Source organism: Pristiophorus japonicus, chromosome 5, assembly GCF_044704955.1.
Source record: "Pristiophorus japonicus isolate sPriJap1 chromosome 5, sPriJap1.hap1, whole genome shotgun sequence".
NCBI classification, from domain to species: domain Eukaryota; kingdom Metazoa; phylum Chordata; class Chondrichthyes; family Pristiophoridae; genus Pristiophorus; species Pristiophorus japonicus.
Window position 1 is genome coordinate 188,349,407 of NC_091981.1, and position 17,710 is coordinate 188,367,116.

General features: G+C 42.3%; 1 protein-coding gene across 8 annotated transcripts in view; it reads left to right on the forward strand.

Moving 5' to 3' along the window:
* LOC139264547 (tensin-3-like) overlaps window positions 1–16,167 on the forward strand; it is a 548,053-nt gene extending 531,886 nt beyond the window's left edge. For 7 of the 8 annotated variants that reach the window (XM_070881175.1, XM_070881177.1, XM_070881182.1 and 4 more), the window contains 9 exons: window positions 1,469–1,567; window positions 2,181–2,312; window positions 6,943–7,041; window positions 7,158–7,235; window positions 12,829–12,906; window positions 13,264–13,432; window positions 15,691–15,759; window positions 15,884–15,910; window positions 15,998–16,167. In XM_070881175.1, coding sequence (XP_070737276.1) covers window positions 1,469–1,567; window positions 2,181–2,312; window positions 6,943–7,041; window positions 7,158–7,235; window positions 12,829–12,906; window positions 13,264–13,432; window positions 15,691–15,759; window positions 15,884–15,910; window positions 15,998–16,139 — 893 coding nt within the window. In that variant the 3' untranslated portion in view covers window positions 16,140–16,167. The remainder of the gene's footprint in view (window positions 1–1,468; window positions 1,568–2,180; window positions 2,313–6,942; window positions 7,042–7,157; window positions 7,236–12,828; window positions 12,907–13,263; window positions 13,433–15,690; window positions 15,760–15,883; window positions 15,911–15,997) is intronic. The other variant, XM_070881176.1, reaches the window with a different exon arrangement.
* Window positions 16,168–17,710: the final 1,543 nt, after the last annotated feature.

The following is a 17,710-nucleotide window of genomic DNA, read 5'->3' on the forward strand; positions in this document are numbered from 1 at the left end:
CATTACCACAGAATTTGTAGATGTTTGCTAGCCCTTCTGAAAATTCTCGACCGTAATTTGCAGAGTTGAAGCTAAATAGTTGCAACCTTTTAAGTTTACTTGAGCAATGCAAGCAAACCTTGTGATGGCTTTCTGCCAGTTTGGGATTAGACCCCACCAAATGTGCCGTGCACTCCCATCTACTTTGATGAGGGCGGTTCTTGTCAGCTTTTAAAACAAAATTGGGGGTTATATACAGGAAACAGATGTTTCAAATTACAAGAATCCTTGTTATAGAATTTCACCCTCTATGCTTGGGGAATTCCAGGGGCTGTGGACACGGCCCTTCATCCTGAAGACACGGGTTACATTCTATGGGGTGCGGAATGAATAAAGATTTTCTTCCTGGCAGCTCCCAGCAATCTCAACTTTAAAAAAAAAAAGTCCTAAGTGTCTGAAATAAAAACGGATAAGCTTTAAAAAAAACATAGGCCAGAAAGATACGAGCTTAGCGTTAATCTGAAAAGTTTGGGCCATAAGAGTTACTTAGTACTGATGCTGCATCTGATTTTACCGAAAGAATTGACTTATATTTTGAAACATGGGCTGCCTGACATTAGAATTAAACACCACTCCAGTATAAAATAGACAGCTGTTCTATTACTGTAACTTTCATCACTAAAAGTTGGAGGGCTGCATCAAGACATGATGGGAATGTGACTTAAGTTGTTTCTAGTGTTGAGTCCTGCTTCTAGCAGTGGTAGTGTTGCAGTAATATTGATGCCAGTAATATTGCTTTGTCAGTTTGACCTCTGTTGATTTTGAAAGTTCTATGGTGTTCCTTGTTTTATTTCTCTCCACACCCAATCCCTCTTCGGAAGGCGTTGATGTTTTGTTTTATTTTTCTCCACTCCCACCTCCTCCTCCTCTCCTGAAGCCATTGACACCTTGCTAGGATGTAGTTCCAGGGATGCCTGTCCATATGATTGTCATTTATGTGTGAGCCCCAATATTGAGCATTAGGAGATTTTTCAGTTCAATCCTTTCTTAGCCCGAAATCCAAACTCACTTTCAGCAGGTGCTGATCAGGAAAGAGAACCGTGGTTAGTTTTTCCTTCCTTAATCCAATGGGGAGGAGGCTAATTGTAGCGACCCTATTGTTGTCCTGACTGAGATCAGCTCACACACAGTGTAAAACAACAATTGAATGTGGGCTGTCCTGGTCTGTAAGGCTCAGCTGCTCATGAAGTAAACAAGAGTCCTAATTCTTTACTGTGATATTTAAACATCTATGACAAAAATGTTAAGTGTTTCTAATTGTTTTAACGCTGATGTGGCATGATTTTTGTGAATTTTGTTGCAAAATGGACCCATGTAATCTGATTAAGTTTTGACTATCGCACTGTGTGTTCGTATTTGCAAGTATGAAGGTGAAGCCGAAATTAGAGAGTCGCACATTTTCCATGTATTTGATATTTTTTCACTCTAGTTACAGATACTGGTTTCTCGTCTGACAAACACGTCACTGTAAAATTTGTACAAGACACGTCCAAATTTTGGTATAAGCCAGAGATATCACGTGAACAAGGTGAGGCACAAGACACATTCTGTTTCAACCAATTCTGAACATATAAGAGATCTTTTGTGTTATCGTGAACCACCCCAGAAGAAGCGTCCAGTAAAAATGAGATTGTGGAGAGACTGGATCAAGCAGCATCTCAAGTTACCTAACCGCACTTGTCCAGAGAGCAAAATTAATTCCACCCCCAGCACACACTGCCATAGTGAACACCTGAATTGTATCTCTAGTAGCTCGGACGCCTGCTAATTAGTGTTAAAATAAGATGGCATTATCCAGACCCCCCAAAACTGAGCAGTGTCACTGATGGGTGAATCCTCACATTTATGCCAGGATCAAAGGCCCACAGGTTATTGGCCCTTTAATATTTTGTGCTTTTAAAAAAAAAAATCGGTTACACCACATGTCTCCACAGGTAAGCCAATAGAAATGGTGGAGGAGAAGAGTTGGGCATTAACATACAAATGGAATGAGATGCGATACAATGTAAAGACTTCTTTGTGCGATAGAAAATATTCCTACAAGAATTCTTCAATACAATCCTGAGGAACAATCCACATTCTGTGATTCTTCTCTAAGTTTAATGTTCTAATTATTAATGAGCACTCATTCTACCCTGCAGCCATTGCATTACTAAAGGACAAAGAGCCAGGGTCGTTCATTGTTCGGGACAGCCACTCTTTCCGGGGAGCCTATGGATTGGCAATGAAAGTTGCTACGCCCCCAGCTTCTGTGCTTCAGCAAAGCAAGAAAGGTATTGTCTGCTTCAAAATGGCCTCCAACAGATTGCATGTTTTCTTTGTACTTTCAGCAACAACTTAGAATTTATATAGTGCCTTTAATGTAGGAAAGGTGCTTCACAGGTGACATTAGGGAATTAATGCCAAGGCAGGAAGATGGGGATTAGGAAATGGGACAGAAAACTGTTGAGAGAGATGGAAAGGCAAGGGGGAAAGTTTCAGATAACGACTGATGTGATTGAAAATTTTAACACTAATGGCGGAGCGAAGAGAGGATGGGAATGAATAGAAGGCTAGAATCAGAAGAGTGACGCATTCAAGAGGGTTGTGGGGTTAAGGAGCTTGTAAAGTTAGGGTATGGCAAGCTCATGAATGGATTTAAAAATGAATTAAAATTCAACATTTATTATGTTGTGTTGAGCCTGCTAAATGGGTATGATGGATGAATGAGATTTAGCACAAAACAAAACACACAGTAGTTTTTGACAGATTGGAGTTGATGAAGAGATGGTGGAGGGCATGTGATGGGGCACAAGTGGAAAATGTTGCAGAGGTGGAAGTAAGCAATCTTGGTAATGGATAGGATGTGGCATTTAAAGATGAGCTCAGAATCAAACTTTACACCAAGACTGCAAACGGTTTGGTTCAGCCTGAGAGATTGGCCGGGAGGGAATTTCAGCCTGACAAGGAAGTTGAGTCTGTCATGGGGGAAAGAAAATGGCTTCAGTCTTCTGAATAGTGAGATTTAGATGTGGCTTATCCTTTACTTGATGTCAAACAAGCAAGCTGACAATATAGAAACACGCAATGTCAGTGGAAGGTGGAGGGGAAAAGTTAGTTATTAGCATACATGTGGAAGCTAAGCCCATGACTGTGAAAGATGTCACCAAGGGCAGTATGTCGCACAAGAAGAGAACAGACCAAGGATAGATCCTTGGGAGCCTCCAGAAGTGATGATGTGCAGGAGAGAAGAGCAGCCATTGCTGGATATGGGGCGGCTACATTTGGATAGATAGGAATGGAACAATGCAATCCCTTTCATTATTTTAAATGTTTCATCCTTCTGAACTCCAACGAGTAAAGACCTAGTCTACTCAATCTATCATCATAAGGTAACCCCCTCATTTCTGGAATCAGCCGAGTGAATCGTCTCTGTACCCCCTCCAAAGCTAGTATATCCTTCCTTAAGTAAGGTGACCAAAACTGCACGCAGTACTCCAGGTGCGACCTCACCAATACCCTGTACAGTTGCAGAAGGACCTCCCTGCTTTTGTACTCCATCCCTCTCCCAATGAAGGCCAACATTCCATTCGCCTTCCTGATTACCTGCTGCACCTGCAAACTAACTTTTTGGGATTCATGCACAAGGACCCCCAGGTCCCTCTGCACCTCAGATTGTTGTAATTTCTCCCCATTCAAATAATATTCCCTTTTACTGTTTTTTTTTCCCAAGGTGGATGACCTCACACTTTCCGACATTGTATTCCATCTGCCAAACCTTAGCCCATTCGCTTAACCTATCTAAATCTCTTTGCAGCCTCTCTGTGTCCTCTACACAACCCGCTTTCCCACTAATCTTTGTGTCATCTGCAAATTTTGTTACACTACACTCTGTCCCCTCTTCCAGGTCATCTATGTATATTGTAAACAGTTGTGGTCCCAGCACTGATCCCTGTGGCACACCACTAACCACCGATTTTCAACCCGAAAAGGACCCATTTATCCCGACTCTCTGCTTTCTGTTCGCCAGCCAATTCTCTATCCATGCTAATACATTTCCTCTGACTCCGCGTACCTTTATCTTCTGCAGTAACCTTTTGTGTGGCACCTTATCGAATGCCTTTTGGAAATCTAAATACACCACATCCATCGGTACACCTCTATCCACCATGCTCGTTATATCCTCAAAGAATTCCAGTAAATTAGTTAAACATGATTTCCCCTTCATGAATCCATGTTGCGTCTGCTTGATTGCACTATTCCTATCTAGATGTCCCGCTATTTCTTCCTTAATGATAGCTTCAAGCATTTGCCCCACTACAGATGTTAAACTAACCGGCCTTATAGTTACCTGCCTTTTGTCTGCCCCTTTTTTTAAACAGAGGTGTTACATTAGCTGCTTTCCAATCCGCTGGTACCTCCCCAGAGTCCAGAGAATTTTGGTAGATTATAACGAATGCATCTGCAATAACTTCTGCCATCTCTTTTAATACCCTAGGATGCATTTCATCAGGACCAGGGGACTTGTCTACCTTGAGTCCCATTAGCCTGTCCAGCACTACCCCCCTAGTGATAGTGATTACGGCTGATCCGATCATGGACTCAGGTCCACTTCCCTGCCCGCTCTCCATAACACCTTATTCCCTTATCGATAAAGAAACTGTCTCTTTCGGTTTTAAATTTATTCAATGTCCCAGCTTCCACAGCTCTCTGAGGCAGCGAATTCCACAGATCCACAACCCTCTGAGAGAAGAAATTTCTCCTCATCTCAGTTTTAAATGGGCGGCCCCTTATTCTAAGATTATGCCCTCTAGTTCTAGTTTCCCCCATCAGTGGAAACATCCTCCCTGTATCCACCCTGTCAAGCCTCCTCATAATCTTATATGTTTCGAGAAGATCACCTCTCATTCTTCTGAATTCCGATGAGTAGGGGCCCAACCTACTCAACCTTTCCTCAGAAGTCAACCCCCTCATCTCCGGAATCAACCTTGTGAACCTTCTCTGAACTGCCTCCAAAGCAAGTATATCATAAATATGGAAACCAAAACTGCACGCAGTATTCCAGGTGTGGCCTCACCAATAACCTGTACAACTGAAGCAAGACTTCTCTGCTTTTATACTCCATCCCCTTTGCAATAAAGGCCACGATTCCATTGGCCTTCTTGATCACTTGCTGTACCTGCATACTAATCTTTTGTGTTTCATGTACAAATACCCCCAAGTCCCGCTGTACTCCGGCACTTTGCAATCTTTCTCCATTTAAAAAAAACTTGCTCTTTGATTTTTTTTCTGCCAAAGTGCATGACCTCACACTTTCTAACATTATACTCCATCTGCCAAATTTTTGCCCACTCACTTAGCCTGTCTATGTCCTTTTGCAGATTTTTTTGTGTCCTCCTCACATTACTTTTCCTCCTATCTTTGTATCATCAGCAAACTTGGCTACGTTACATTCAGTCCCTTCCTCCAAGTCGTTAATATAGATTGTAAATAGTTGGGGTCCCAGCACTGATCCTTGTGGCATCCCACTGGTTACTGATTGCCAACCCGAGAATGAACCATTTATCCCGACTCTCTGTTTTCTGTTCGTTAGCCAATGCTCAATCCATGCTAATATATTACCCCCAACCCCGTGAACTTTTATCTTGTGCATAACCATTCACTGCAACTCACTAAGCCGCTTCCAAAGGTGCCCACAGATCTGTCCATGAACGCAAAGTGTTGAAAATATCGATTTCAATGTTTGACAACGCATTATCTGAAACTTTACATCAATATTGGCTAAAACACCCAAGTGCCTACCCTTGTGTGTTGTTAGTTGGTAAGAATGGACAAGGAAGAGGGTGAGTGTGAGGGGTGGCTAGTGAGATGGGGATGTGATAATGTAGATAGAGAGGGATGGATGGAGATGCAAGATAAATGGGTGTAAGGATGTGCAGGAGTAGAGTAGGGAAGGCAGAGTGATGGGGATGTGATGAGTGGCACAGTAGGATGAGGTTGAGTGTGACTTTGCAGTAACATTTCATGATCCACTGAGATCATTGAAAGGTTGGTGCCACAGCAGCCTGGTCCTCCTGATGACGTCCCTGCTTGTGCCCTCGTGCAATGTGCAACCAGGCTGCGTTGATCTCCTGAGGAGGTCTCTTCCGCACATTGGAAGGGAAGAGAAACTCACTGCGTGCTGTGAATCCCTCCATGAGCATATGGAGTGAGCCATGGGAGAGCCTGGGTGCAGCTGTACACCTTTGTGCAGTGCTTGTCAGTGTTTGTGGCACCTCAATGCTGCAGAACACTGACAGAACAACTGTCAAAATTAATGTGGACATGGTGCCTTTAAGGAAACCGGCTGATGATACGTCATCAAATAACGTAACCAGAGCCACTTTCTTTTCATTGGCTGGGAACCTCGCAGGGCGGGCTTAACAAGCCCCATCAATATAAAATCATGTTGGAGGCCTGGATCAACACAGCTGCGGGGCCGGGACCCACCACAGAGGTTGCACGCCCCTGACCCACTGAGGTTGGTAAAATCCAGCTCTCTCTGTGGCCTTTGCATCCTTCCCAAAGTAGGGCATCAGAAACTGGACATAATATTCTAACTGTGGACTTGTTCATGATTTGTTCAGGTTTACCATTACTTCTTCGCTTTTGTATTCTATACCTTTATTTATAAGACCAAGGATCTCACCTGCTTTTTTTTTTACAACTTGTCCTTCAACTTGTTCCTCCACTTTTAAAGATTGGTGTATCTGAGCCCCTAAATCGCTCTGCTCCTCTAATCCTATTAAAACTACTGTTTAACAACTGTTTAATTATTCCTCCCAAAATGTATCACTTTACATTTCTCCACATTAAAATTGAATTTGACATCTATCTGCCCAATCTACTAACCTACATGTAAACTTGTATTCGTTTATTTGACAGCAGTGGGAGACATATCGAATGAGCTGGTCAGACATTTCCTGATTGAATGTACCCAGAAAGGAGTCCGATTAAAGGGTTGCCCCAATGAACCATACTTTGGTATGCTGTTATGTTTACTCATTAACAGTGAAGTATATTTAGCAAAGATGATCCAGATATTTTAAAACTGGATTTGTGTCTATGCATCTGATATGCTTTCCTGTGTTTCTAATCAGGGAGTCTGACTGCATTGGTTTACCAGCATTCCATCACCCCACTGGCATTGCCTTGCAAGCTGCTCATCCCAGACAGAGGTAAGTTTATAAGTTGGCAGGAGAGCAGTGTTGAAAAACTCATACAGTAAATAAAAACTGTAATCGTATTTAAAAAGTATTCCTTTTCAAAATGTATACAGCATGAAATATGTGGACTGATCTTTTAGTTTTGTTGTAAAATAAATCCATGTTATCACACTGAAAGTGTTAGTTAACACGTTAGCCTAGATTTTCCGTAATTAGTATAGTTTAGACCTGAATGACACTGGCAAGCTTCAGACACCTGACTCAAATGGAAGTGTGCTGTTTGTACTCATTTTTCCATGGTTAGTTCACATACATAACTTCAGGTACAGATCTGGACAGGTGCAGGGAATACACAAGTGAAAATTGTGTACAAGTGAAACTTAAAGGGAAATGAAAAAGTAATTGGCAATGTTACAATAGATGGACAAAAATTCTGAGTGCCTCAAGAGCCTCAAAAGGTGCCTCGGCCCATTACTGGCTTTTGCCAAGAGTAAAAGGGTAAGGACCTAAAAAAAAAGGAAATCCAAGGTGAAAGCATGAATCTATCGGCAAGTGTCAGAGCAGCCCTTGGATTGTTTTGAGTGCTGCTGAAGTAGAGGTGGTGCTTCATGAGGTGTAGCAATGAGGTTGGTCCTTTATGGCCACTCATTGGCACCATTATTGTCACTGGACATGCCAGCCCTATGATGCATGGAAGCTGCAGGTGACCTTGCCATGAAAGGCATAGCTATCTCATCTTGTCCATGAGACCCACTTCCTGTTCCCTTGACCCTATTCCCACCAGTCTGCTGACCACCCAACTTCCTTTTCTGGCTCCCATGTTAGCTGACATTGTTAACTGTTTTCTCCAGTACTGTCCCTCAAAACTGCTGTCATCATCCCTCTCCTTAAAAAGCCAACCCTTGACCCCTCCATCATTGCAAACTACCATCCCATCTTCAATCTCCCTTTCCTCTCCAAAGTCCTTGAACATGTTGTCGCCTCCCAAATCCATGCGCATCTTTCCCGCAACTCCATGTTTGAATCCCTCCAATCCAGTTTCCGCCCCTTCCCCGCCCCTCCCGGATCGTTAGCTCTGGTGTCCCCCAAGGATCTATCCTTGGTCCCCTCCTATTTCTTATCTACATGTTGCCCCTTGGTGATATCATCCGGAAACACAGCATCAGTTTCCACATGTGCGCTGATGACACCCAGCTCTACCTCATTACCTGGAGGGTCACAGACCTGAAACGTTAACGCTGCTTGACCTGCTGAGATTGCCAGCATTTTCTGTTTTTATTCTACCTCACTACCACTTCTTTTGATCCTCCATGGTCTCTAAATTGTCAGACTGCTTTTCCTACATCCAGTTTTGAATGAGCGGAGAGTTTCACCAATTAAATATTGGGAAGACCGAAGCCATTGTTTTTGGTCCCTGCCACAAACTCTGTTCCATGGCCGCTGACTCCATCCCTCTCCCCAACTTCTGTCTGAAGCTGAACCACACTGTTCACGGTCTTAGTGTCATTTTTGACCACATATCCGCAGCATAACTAAGACCGCCTCTTTCCACCTTCCTGGTATCGCCCATCTCCACCCTTGCCTCAGCTCATCTGTTGCTGAAACCCTCATCCATGCCTTTGTTCCCTCTCTAGACTTGATTATTGCAATGCACTCCGGGCTGGCCTTGTACATTCTACCCTACGTAAACTTGAGGTGATCCAAAACTCGGCTGCTGTGTCCTAACTTGAACCAAGTCCCGCTCACCCATCACCCCTGTGCTCGCTGACCTACGTTGGCTCCCAGTTGAGCAATACCTCAATTTTCAAAATTCTCATCCTTGTTTTCAAATCCCTCCATGTCACTGCCGCTCCCTATCTCTGTAATCTCCTTCAGCCCCACAAGTCCCAAGATGTCTATGCTCCTCTAATTCTGCCCTCTTGAGCGTCCCTGATTATAATTGCTCAGCCATTGCTTGCTGTGCTTTCTGTTGCCTAGGCCCGAAGCTCTGGAATTACCTGCCCAAACCTCTCTACCTCTCTTCCCTCCTTTAAGACGCTCCTTAAAACCTACTTCTTTGACCAAGCTTTTGGTCATCTGCCCTAATTTCACCTTATGTGGCTCGGTGTCATATTATTTGTCTCATAATACTCCTATGAAGCTCCTTGGGACATTTGACTACGTTAAAGGTGCTATATAAATACAAGTTGTTGTATTGTCTTCAGCTTTAGGAAGGATATATTGGCCTTGGAGGGAGTGCAGCATAGGTTTACCAGAATGATACCTGGACTTCAAGGTTTAAGTTTCGAGGAGATATTACACAAATTAGGGGTGTATTCCCTAGAATTTTGAAGGTTAAGGGGTGATCTGATTGACGTTTTGTGGACAAGTCTGACACCGGCAACTACAGATGAATCTCCATGTTATTAGCCACTGGGAAAGTCATCGCTAGAATCCTCCTCAACTGTCTTCTCCTTGTGGTTGAGGAGTTCCTCCCGGAGTAACGGTGCAGATTTCGTCCACAACCGGGTACAATGGACATGATTTTCATGGCGCAACAACTGCGAGAGAAATGCAGGGTACAGCACCAACCCTTGTACATGGCCGCCTTTGACCTCACAAAGACCTTTGACACTGTTAACTGTGAGGGACTATGGAGCGTCCTCCTCTGTTTCAGTTGCCCCCAAAGGTTTGTCACCATCCTCCGCCTGCTCCACGATGACATGCAGGCCATGATCCTGACCAACGGATCCACCACAGACCCAATCCACGTCCGGACCGGGGTCAAGCAGGGCTGCGTCATTGCGCCAACCCTCTTCTCAATCTTCCTCGCTGCAATGCTCCACCTCACACTCAACAAGCTCCCCGCTGGAGTGGAACTAAACTACAGAACTAATGGGAACCTGGTCAACCTTCATCGCCTCCGGGCTAGATCCAAGGTCGTCGCATCCTCTGTCGTCTAACTACAGTACGCGGATGACGCTTCTGTCTGCGCACATTCAGAGGCTGAACTCCAAGTCATCGTCACCGTCTTCACCAAGGCGTACAAAAGCATCGGCCTTACACTAAATATCTGTCAGGCAAAGGTCCTCCACCAACCTGACCCCACCACACAGCACTGCCCCCAGTCATCAAAATCCATGGCGCAGCCTTGAACAATGTGGACCACTTTCTATACCTCGGGCACCTACTGTCAGCAAGGGCAGACATCAACGATGCGGTCCAACACCGCTTCCAGTGCGTCAGCGCAGCCTTCGGTCACCTGAGGAAGAGAGTGTTTGAGGATCAGGCCCTCAAATCTGGCATCAAGCTTATGGTCTACAGGGCTGTAATGATACCTGCCCTCCTGTATGGCTCAGAGACGTGGACCACATACAGCAGACACCTCAAATCGCTGGAGAAATACCACCACTGATGTCTCCGCAAGATGCTGCAAAACCTCTGGAAGCTTAGACGACAGAGTTCTTGATCATGCCAACATCCCCAGCATCGAAGCACTGACCACACACGACCAGCTCCGTTGGACCGGTCACATTGTCCGCATGCCCGACACACAACTCCCAAAGCAAGCGCTCTACTCGGAACTCCTACACGGCAAGCGAACCCCAGGTGGGCAGAGGAAACGTTTCAAGGACACCCTCAAAGCCTCCTTGATAAAATGCAACATCCCCACTGACACCTGGGAGTCCCTGGCCAAAGACCACCCTAAGTGGAGGAAGAGCATCCGGGAGGGCGCTGAGCATCTCGAGTCTCGTCGCCGAGAGCATGCAGAAATCAAGCGCAGGCAGCGGAAAGAGCGTGCGGCAAACCAGACTCCCCACCCATCCATTCCTTCAACAACTGTCTGTCCCACCTGTGACAAAGACTGTAATTCCTGTATTGGACTGTTCAGTCACCTGAGAACTCACTTTTAGAGTGGAAGCAAGTATTCCTCGATTTCGAGGGACTGCCTATGATGATGATGACGTTTTCAAGATATTAAAGGGATCAGATCGGGTCGATTAAAATAAACAATTTCCGCTGGTTGGGGACTCTAGGACTAGGGGGCATTGTCTCAAAATTAAAGCCAGACCTTGCAGGAGTGAAATTAGGGGGAACTTCTGCACAAAAAGGGTGGTAGAAGTTTGGAACTCTCTTCTGCAAATGACAATTGATGCTGGGTCAGTTAATTTTAAATCTGAGATTGCTAGCTTTTGTTAACTCGAGGTATTAAGGGATATGGGCCAAAGGAGAAAGAAAATAGGGAACTACATACCAGTTAGCCTGACATCAGTAGTTAGAAAAATGCTAGAATCTATTATTAAGGATGTGGCAACAGGGCAACAGGACTTTGTATCCAGCAGAACCGATAAGGGAGAACCAATGGATGTGGTGTATTTGGATTTTCAGAAGGCATTCGATAAGGTGCTACACAGGTTATTGAGCAAAATTAGGGGTCATGGGATTGGGGGTAATATACTCGCATGGATTGAGGATTGGTTAACGGACAGAAAACAGAGAGCAGGAATAAACGGACCATTTTCGAGTTGGCAGACTAACTAGTAGGGTGCCGCAAGGATCGGTGCTTGGGCCCCAGCTATTCACAATCTATATCAATGATTTGGATGAGAAGACCAAATGTAAGATATCCAAATTTGCTGATGATACAAAGCTAGGTTGGAGTGTATGTTGTGAGGAGAATGCAGAGACTTCAAGGGATATAGAAAGGCTAGTGAGTGGGCAAGAACATGGAAAGTGGAATATAATTTGGAGAAATGTGACGTTATCCACTTTGGTAGGAAAAATAGAAAAACAGAGTTTTTTTAAATGGTGAGAGATTGGGAAATGTTGGTGTTCAGAGGGACCTGGGTGTCCTTGTACACGAATCACTGGAAGTTAACATGCAGATACAGCAAGCCATTAAGAAAGCAAATGGTATGTTGGCCTTTATTACAAGAGGATTTGAGTAGAGATGTCTTACTGCAATTATATAGGGCCCTGGTGAGACCACATCTGGACTTATTGTGTATAGTTTTGGTCTCCTTACCTAAGGAAGGATATACTTGTCATAGAGGGGGTGCAATCAGACTGATTCCTGGGATGGGGGAATTGTCCTATGAGGAGAGATAGAGTAGACTAAGCCTATATTCTCTCGAGTTTAGAAGAATGAGAGGTGATCTTATTGAAACATACAAAATTATTACAGGGCTTGACAGGGTAGATGCAGTGAGGATGTTTCCCCTGGTTGGGGAGTCTAGAACCAGGAGACACAGTCTCAGAATAAGGGGTTGGCCATTTAGGACTGAGATGAGTAGTAGTTTCTTCACTCAGAGGGGGGTGAATCTTTGGATTTCTCTACCCCAGATGGGTGCGGATGCTCAGTCATTGAGTATATTCAAGACAGAGATCAATATATTTTTGAATATTAAGGGAATCAAGGGATGTGGGGAAAGTGGAGTTGAGGGAGATTAGCTGTGAATTCATTGAAAGGGGAAGCAGGATTGAGGGGCAAATGGCCTACTCCTGATCCTATGTTCCTGTTTTGTAATAAATCTCAGTCTAAATTCAAAGTCAGTGCTGAGCAGCTTCCACATCTAGGAAGTCGAAGAATTAAACAGTTGAATGTATTTTTAACATTTTTTTATAGATCCTTTGGAAGATGGATTAGATGCATCCTCACATGCTGCCACAAACTCTGCCGCAGAATTATTAAAGCAAGGGGCAGGTAAGAATTCTGTAGTGCTGCCATAGCAGGTTGCTTCTGGTGTATTTATGGTTATCTAATACCCTGCCATGTAAAAGTTAAGACTCTTTACGTAGTTTTTTAGATGTGGTGTCCTTTAGTGACATTGTTAAATGCTTAATACTCTTTCTCTGTGCATCTCCTGCTGGTCGTTGGAAATTTGCTTCTGTATTGTCACTGGCTGTACCACAGTGGTCGTAAATATTAGAATAATTAGTGCAACCTCATTAATATTTGTGAGGATAGGAAATTCAGTTATTTATAAAATAGTACTGTGTGAAGTAAGCCAATATTTGAGAAGTTTTATTGAATAGTTTCCCCATATGTTTTTGTTTTCAGCATGTAATGTGTGGTATTTAAATTCTGTGGACATGGAGTCTCTGACAGGGCATCAAGCAATCCAGAAAGCAACATCAGAAACTCTAATGCAGACTCCATCTCCAGCCTCCACAGTTGTACATTTTAAAGTATCTGCCCAAGGCATTACTCTGACTGACAATCAAAGGAAGTAAGTATGCCCTGTATTTTAACTTGGACTTGGACAGGAACAGTACAGTAAAACTTGTCCTAACTTAATTTAATCTCGTCCAGCCTTTACCTCCAAAAAATTTATTTCTCGCTGGTAAATGCTCAAAAAAATTATGGCCCAATCCATAGGGAAAATAGATAATTAAACACTTACTATCACAAATATATTGGGGTTTTGAGGCAGTAACTAGTTAGTGGATAAGGACGATCCAGTAGGTATAATATACTTGGATTTTGGAAGTTTTTAAAACCAATTAAGCTGCATGAATTAGTAAAATGGCTACTTAAACTGAGAATTGTCCTGGCAGTTGAATGTAGAAGATGATGATAAATGGGTAAGCTATGCTTGAAGGACTTTGGTTGGTAGAATTCTGCAGTTCCCTCTACTGAGTCCCGTCAATCAATTGTATGAAGGGTACCAGTTGTGCCAGTATAAAATCTACTGATGATCTGGTCATGCAATGAGAATAACAGAGATTGATTTCATTCAAAAGGATCTGGGTTAATTAAATGGGTAGGTTAGAGAATAGCAGATGATTGTAATGAAACATACACAGTAAAGGGGTGTCCATTATTAAACAGGAAAAGGAAAACAATGGCCTAATTGAAATAGTTCAATCAATATGATGCGGCTTTTAACTAGATTATTATGATCCATCTTTTCAGAGCAAGTTTTCATAGAAATAGGAGCAAACTCTGAATTAATTTGTAAACCCTACAAAATCAGCCTGTTTTTATGTATAATATTCACTCAGCCTACTCTTGCAACATTTCTTAATGCAAGAATTCAGAAGTGCTCAGTTTCTTTTGTGCTAATGTGATGCACAGATCACACAAGTACGTTGTCGAAATAGACATTTTAATGCAAGTTTTTGAAGTTTCGAAGTAGAATGTGGCTTTAATTTTTGACGTGGTAAATGATGTAGGAATGTTTCAGACTTTGAAATGTTTAACAGAATGGATACAAGTGCACTCATTGCCTTCTTGTTACACTGTTCATCTCAAACAACTATAAGCAGATTTTGGTTGGGAATTTCCTTGGTGCTGCTCTCATTTCGCTTGGGAGTGCAGTGGAGAACCCAATTACACATATAAGCAAGTTTTCCGCTACACCTCCGGCAAAGTTACAGCAGTGGACCAGGAAACTCCTGGCCATTGTATCTCAGTTGAAAGTCATTCTCCCATTCTTAGCCAAGGTGCTGGATAGTGCTTCACAGATACTCCATCTCGCCTCCCCTAAGGTGCCTTATCACTGCTGGTCACAGAGTGGTACAGCGTGTTGCACAGGACCAAGCCACTTCTTGCTTCACTCTGGTAACCCAGTTTTCAGGCTGAATAGAGAGGAGAGACATTTGGGAGGGTAATGGGAAGGAATGATTATTAAAATAAACTTTAAACATGTAATTTTGAGATAAAATGAAAGATGTAAACTTACTTGTTCTGACAGGAAATCCAGCACTTACATTTTCTCATTAGCAACTGCTTGTTGAAATGAAAGCATGGTTTGAACATAGTGGATTGTAATGCAAATCATTCTCTTCCCTATCAACCTACATGGAAATGTTAGGGTTATGGATGAAACATAGAAAGAGACAACATAATCTATTTCCATTGATTTAAAAAAAATCCCAGTTTCCTTTCTTGGACTAACATATATTTCCACAGGTGCTGCATGTCACCCAGTATTATCCAGCATGACCAAGTAATATTCATTTGTGAGTCTAGGCAACAAATGTAGGGAGGCTGTTCAAACATGAAGGACGTCACAGCTAAGGACCAATGTTCCCTCTAAGCTGCGCGCGTGCACGGCAGTGAAGTAATTCGCAAGGTACCGCGCAGGCCACAGGCCACTCTTAAGCTTTTACATTTGAAATACAGCGCATGTGCAGAAATTTAAAGGACTGCGCACAATAAAGACAGTTTAGAGGGAACATTGCTAAGGACGTTCCTGTACTTGCCCCAAAATCCGCAGCCACTCACTTTCCAACAAATCACTACATAAGTCTGATTTTCTCCTCCCAACCCAGGGTAATTGTAGCATCTCTAGCAAGATCAGCTCAACATTGTCGATCAAGATTTAAAAAATAGTGTTCAATGTTTCAAATTCAGCCCATTATATCTTGAACAGTTATATTTCAGATAACCAGGATTTTAACAGAATTTCACTCCAGTTACATAGTTAATCCTGCCCTCTGATTAATGGTTGTTTTGCTAATACTAGCTTTTCTCTTTTAATAGACTGTTCTTCAGAAGACATTATGCTGTCAGCACGGTGATTTTCTGTGCCTTGGACCCACAAGAAAGGAAGTAAGTTTGTGATTACTTTGATCTATGTTCTGTTACAATAAAGTGTTGGACTGGGTGAGAGGGGTTTGAGATTCTAATGAGCCTTTTTTTCCCCCCCCCCTTTCTCCCACCCCCCCCAAAAAAGGTGGACAAAAGATGTCACCTCGGCAAAGTAAGCATTTAAAATTTATAAATTTTACGCAACATATGGCAGTACATGTGTATACAAGCCATGAATAATGTGGTTTTCTTTTGATAGAATCTTTGGATTTGTGGCAAGGAAACAAGGAAGCGCCACTGATAATGTCTGCCACCTGTTCGCTGAACACGACCCTGAGCAACCTGCCAGTGCCATTGTGAACTTTGTATCAAAGGTCATGATAGGATCTCAGAAGAAGTAATTAAATCCTGATGCTGCAGAACCCCACATTGAGGAGAGTAAGCCTTAAAAAAAAAAAATAGCAAAAATAATAAACTGCAAGACAAGAAGAATTTGGAGCAATCAATAACTGGTCATCTTGGGAGAGTTTATAAATGTTGAATGATGGTAAGAGCAGGTTTGATTTATTTTTGAGGGGAGCAGGGATGTGAATGTTAAAGAGACTAACTGGTCTTGGTTCAAACAGTCAGAAAAGATGTTTGGCTTTTGTGATTATTGGTTATCATTTGGTTTTATTTGTTGAGGTGAAGGGTCAATGCTTAGTTTTATTTTTTTACTGTCTTGAGCAGGATGAGATAAAGCAGTTTTAAAAATAGACCAATCAGGAAAAAAAACATACACTCATAATTTATATTTATTTGACACAATCTCCTGAATAGATTGCAGCTAATCTGATGATTGTATAATACACATACATTTAGATAAATTGTGCTCAATCACAGTTTAGCTGTCGATTTTGTGTTGCTAGAAATTCTTTGGGGTGTATGCCATTCTATATGTGTGCAACACCTTTTGTATCATTCCAGAATCACTGGCATTTTACTACAAGTAGGATAGATAATAAGGTTTATGTAGAACCATTTTATATCACTGCAATTTTTTTTTTTTACAAGTGATTAAATCTACACAACTATATACAGTTGGGTATGAAATTCTTGCCAAAGACATACCATTTAACCAGCACTTTGAACTGCCGTGTAAACGTGAGTTCAGTGAATGAATTCCACTCTTTCCCTCTTTTTAAACCATTGTATCCTACCTGTGTGTTGCTTCCAGTGTTAACCAATTGTGAAAATGCCAAATTACAAGTTTGAGTTTTCACTTTGACCAATAATCTGTATTATCAAAATAATTGTTTTACTCATTACTGTCTGCTATGGCTAGTCTGTATTTTGTAGTATTGTTATAAGCATTCTGTAAAAAAAAATCTTGTATCCATTATGTAAATGAATTATGTTCTATAATTCTTTGTATAGTCTTTTTCCATTCTTTGAAACACAATCTGTTAAAATTATAATAAATACAATAAATTTTAGTTTCTGCTTTCACTTGTTCACGGTGTGAGTCACACAAAATAAATAGCTTTATTATTAAACCGTTTAAATCAATGGTTTCGATTTATGAGTTCCATACAGATTATCTTTTCATCCATGTGTTATTGATTCCTGGAAGATCAGCTACAGCTTAACTAAACATGTTGGTACTTCAATCCAAGCTAGTCTGGTCCTTGACAAGTTAAACTTTACGCAATCAACAGTAACACAATCTTAGCGTTCGTTTACACTGCAGCTTTAACTTCTACTTCACAGCAACGTTAAACCTAAAGTGGTCTGACAATCCCTCAAGGAGGTAGCCTCACTTTGCTTGACACAGAGTGCAACTCCAGTGGAGTCTCTGGCCACATTTATAACTGTCACCCGCACTCTTTAAGCATCTAAATTTTAACTGCTGAGAGGGGAGCTCTCCTCGTGTTGTTACTGTGCATGTCAAAGCACTCTCAGGGCAGGAGAATTGGAGTTTAAGCCCGGCAGT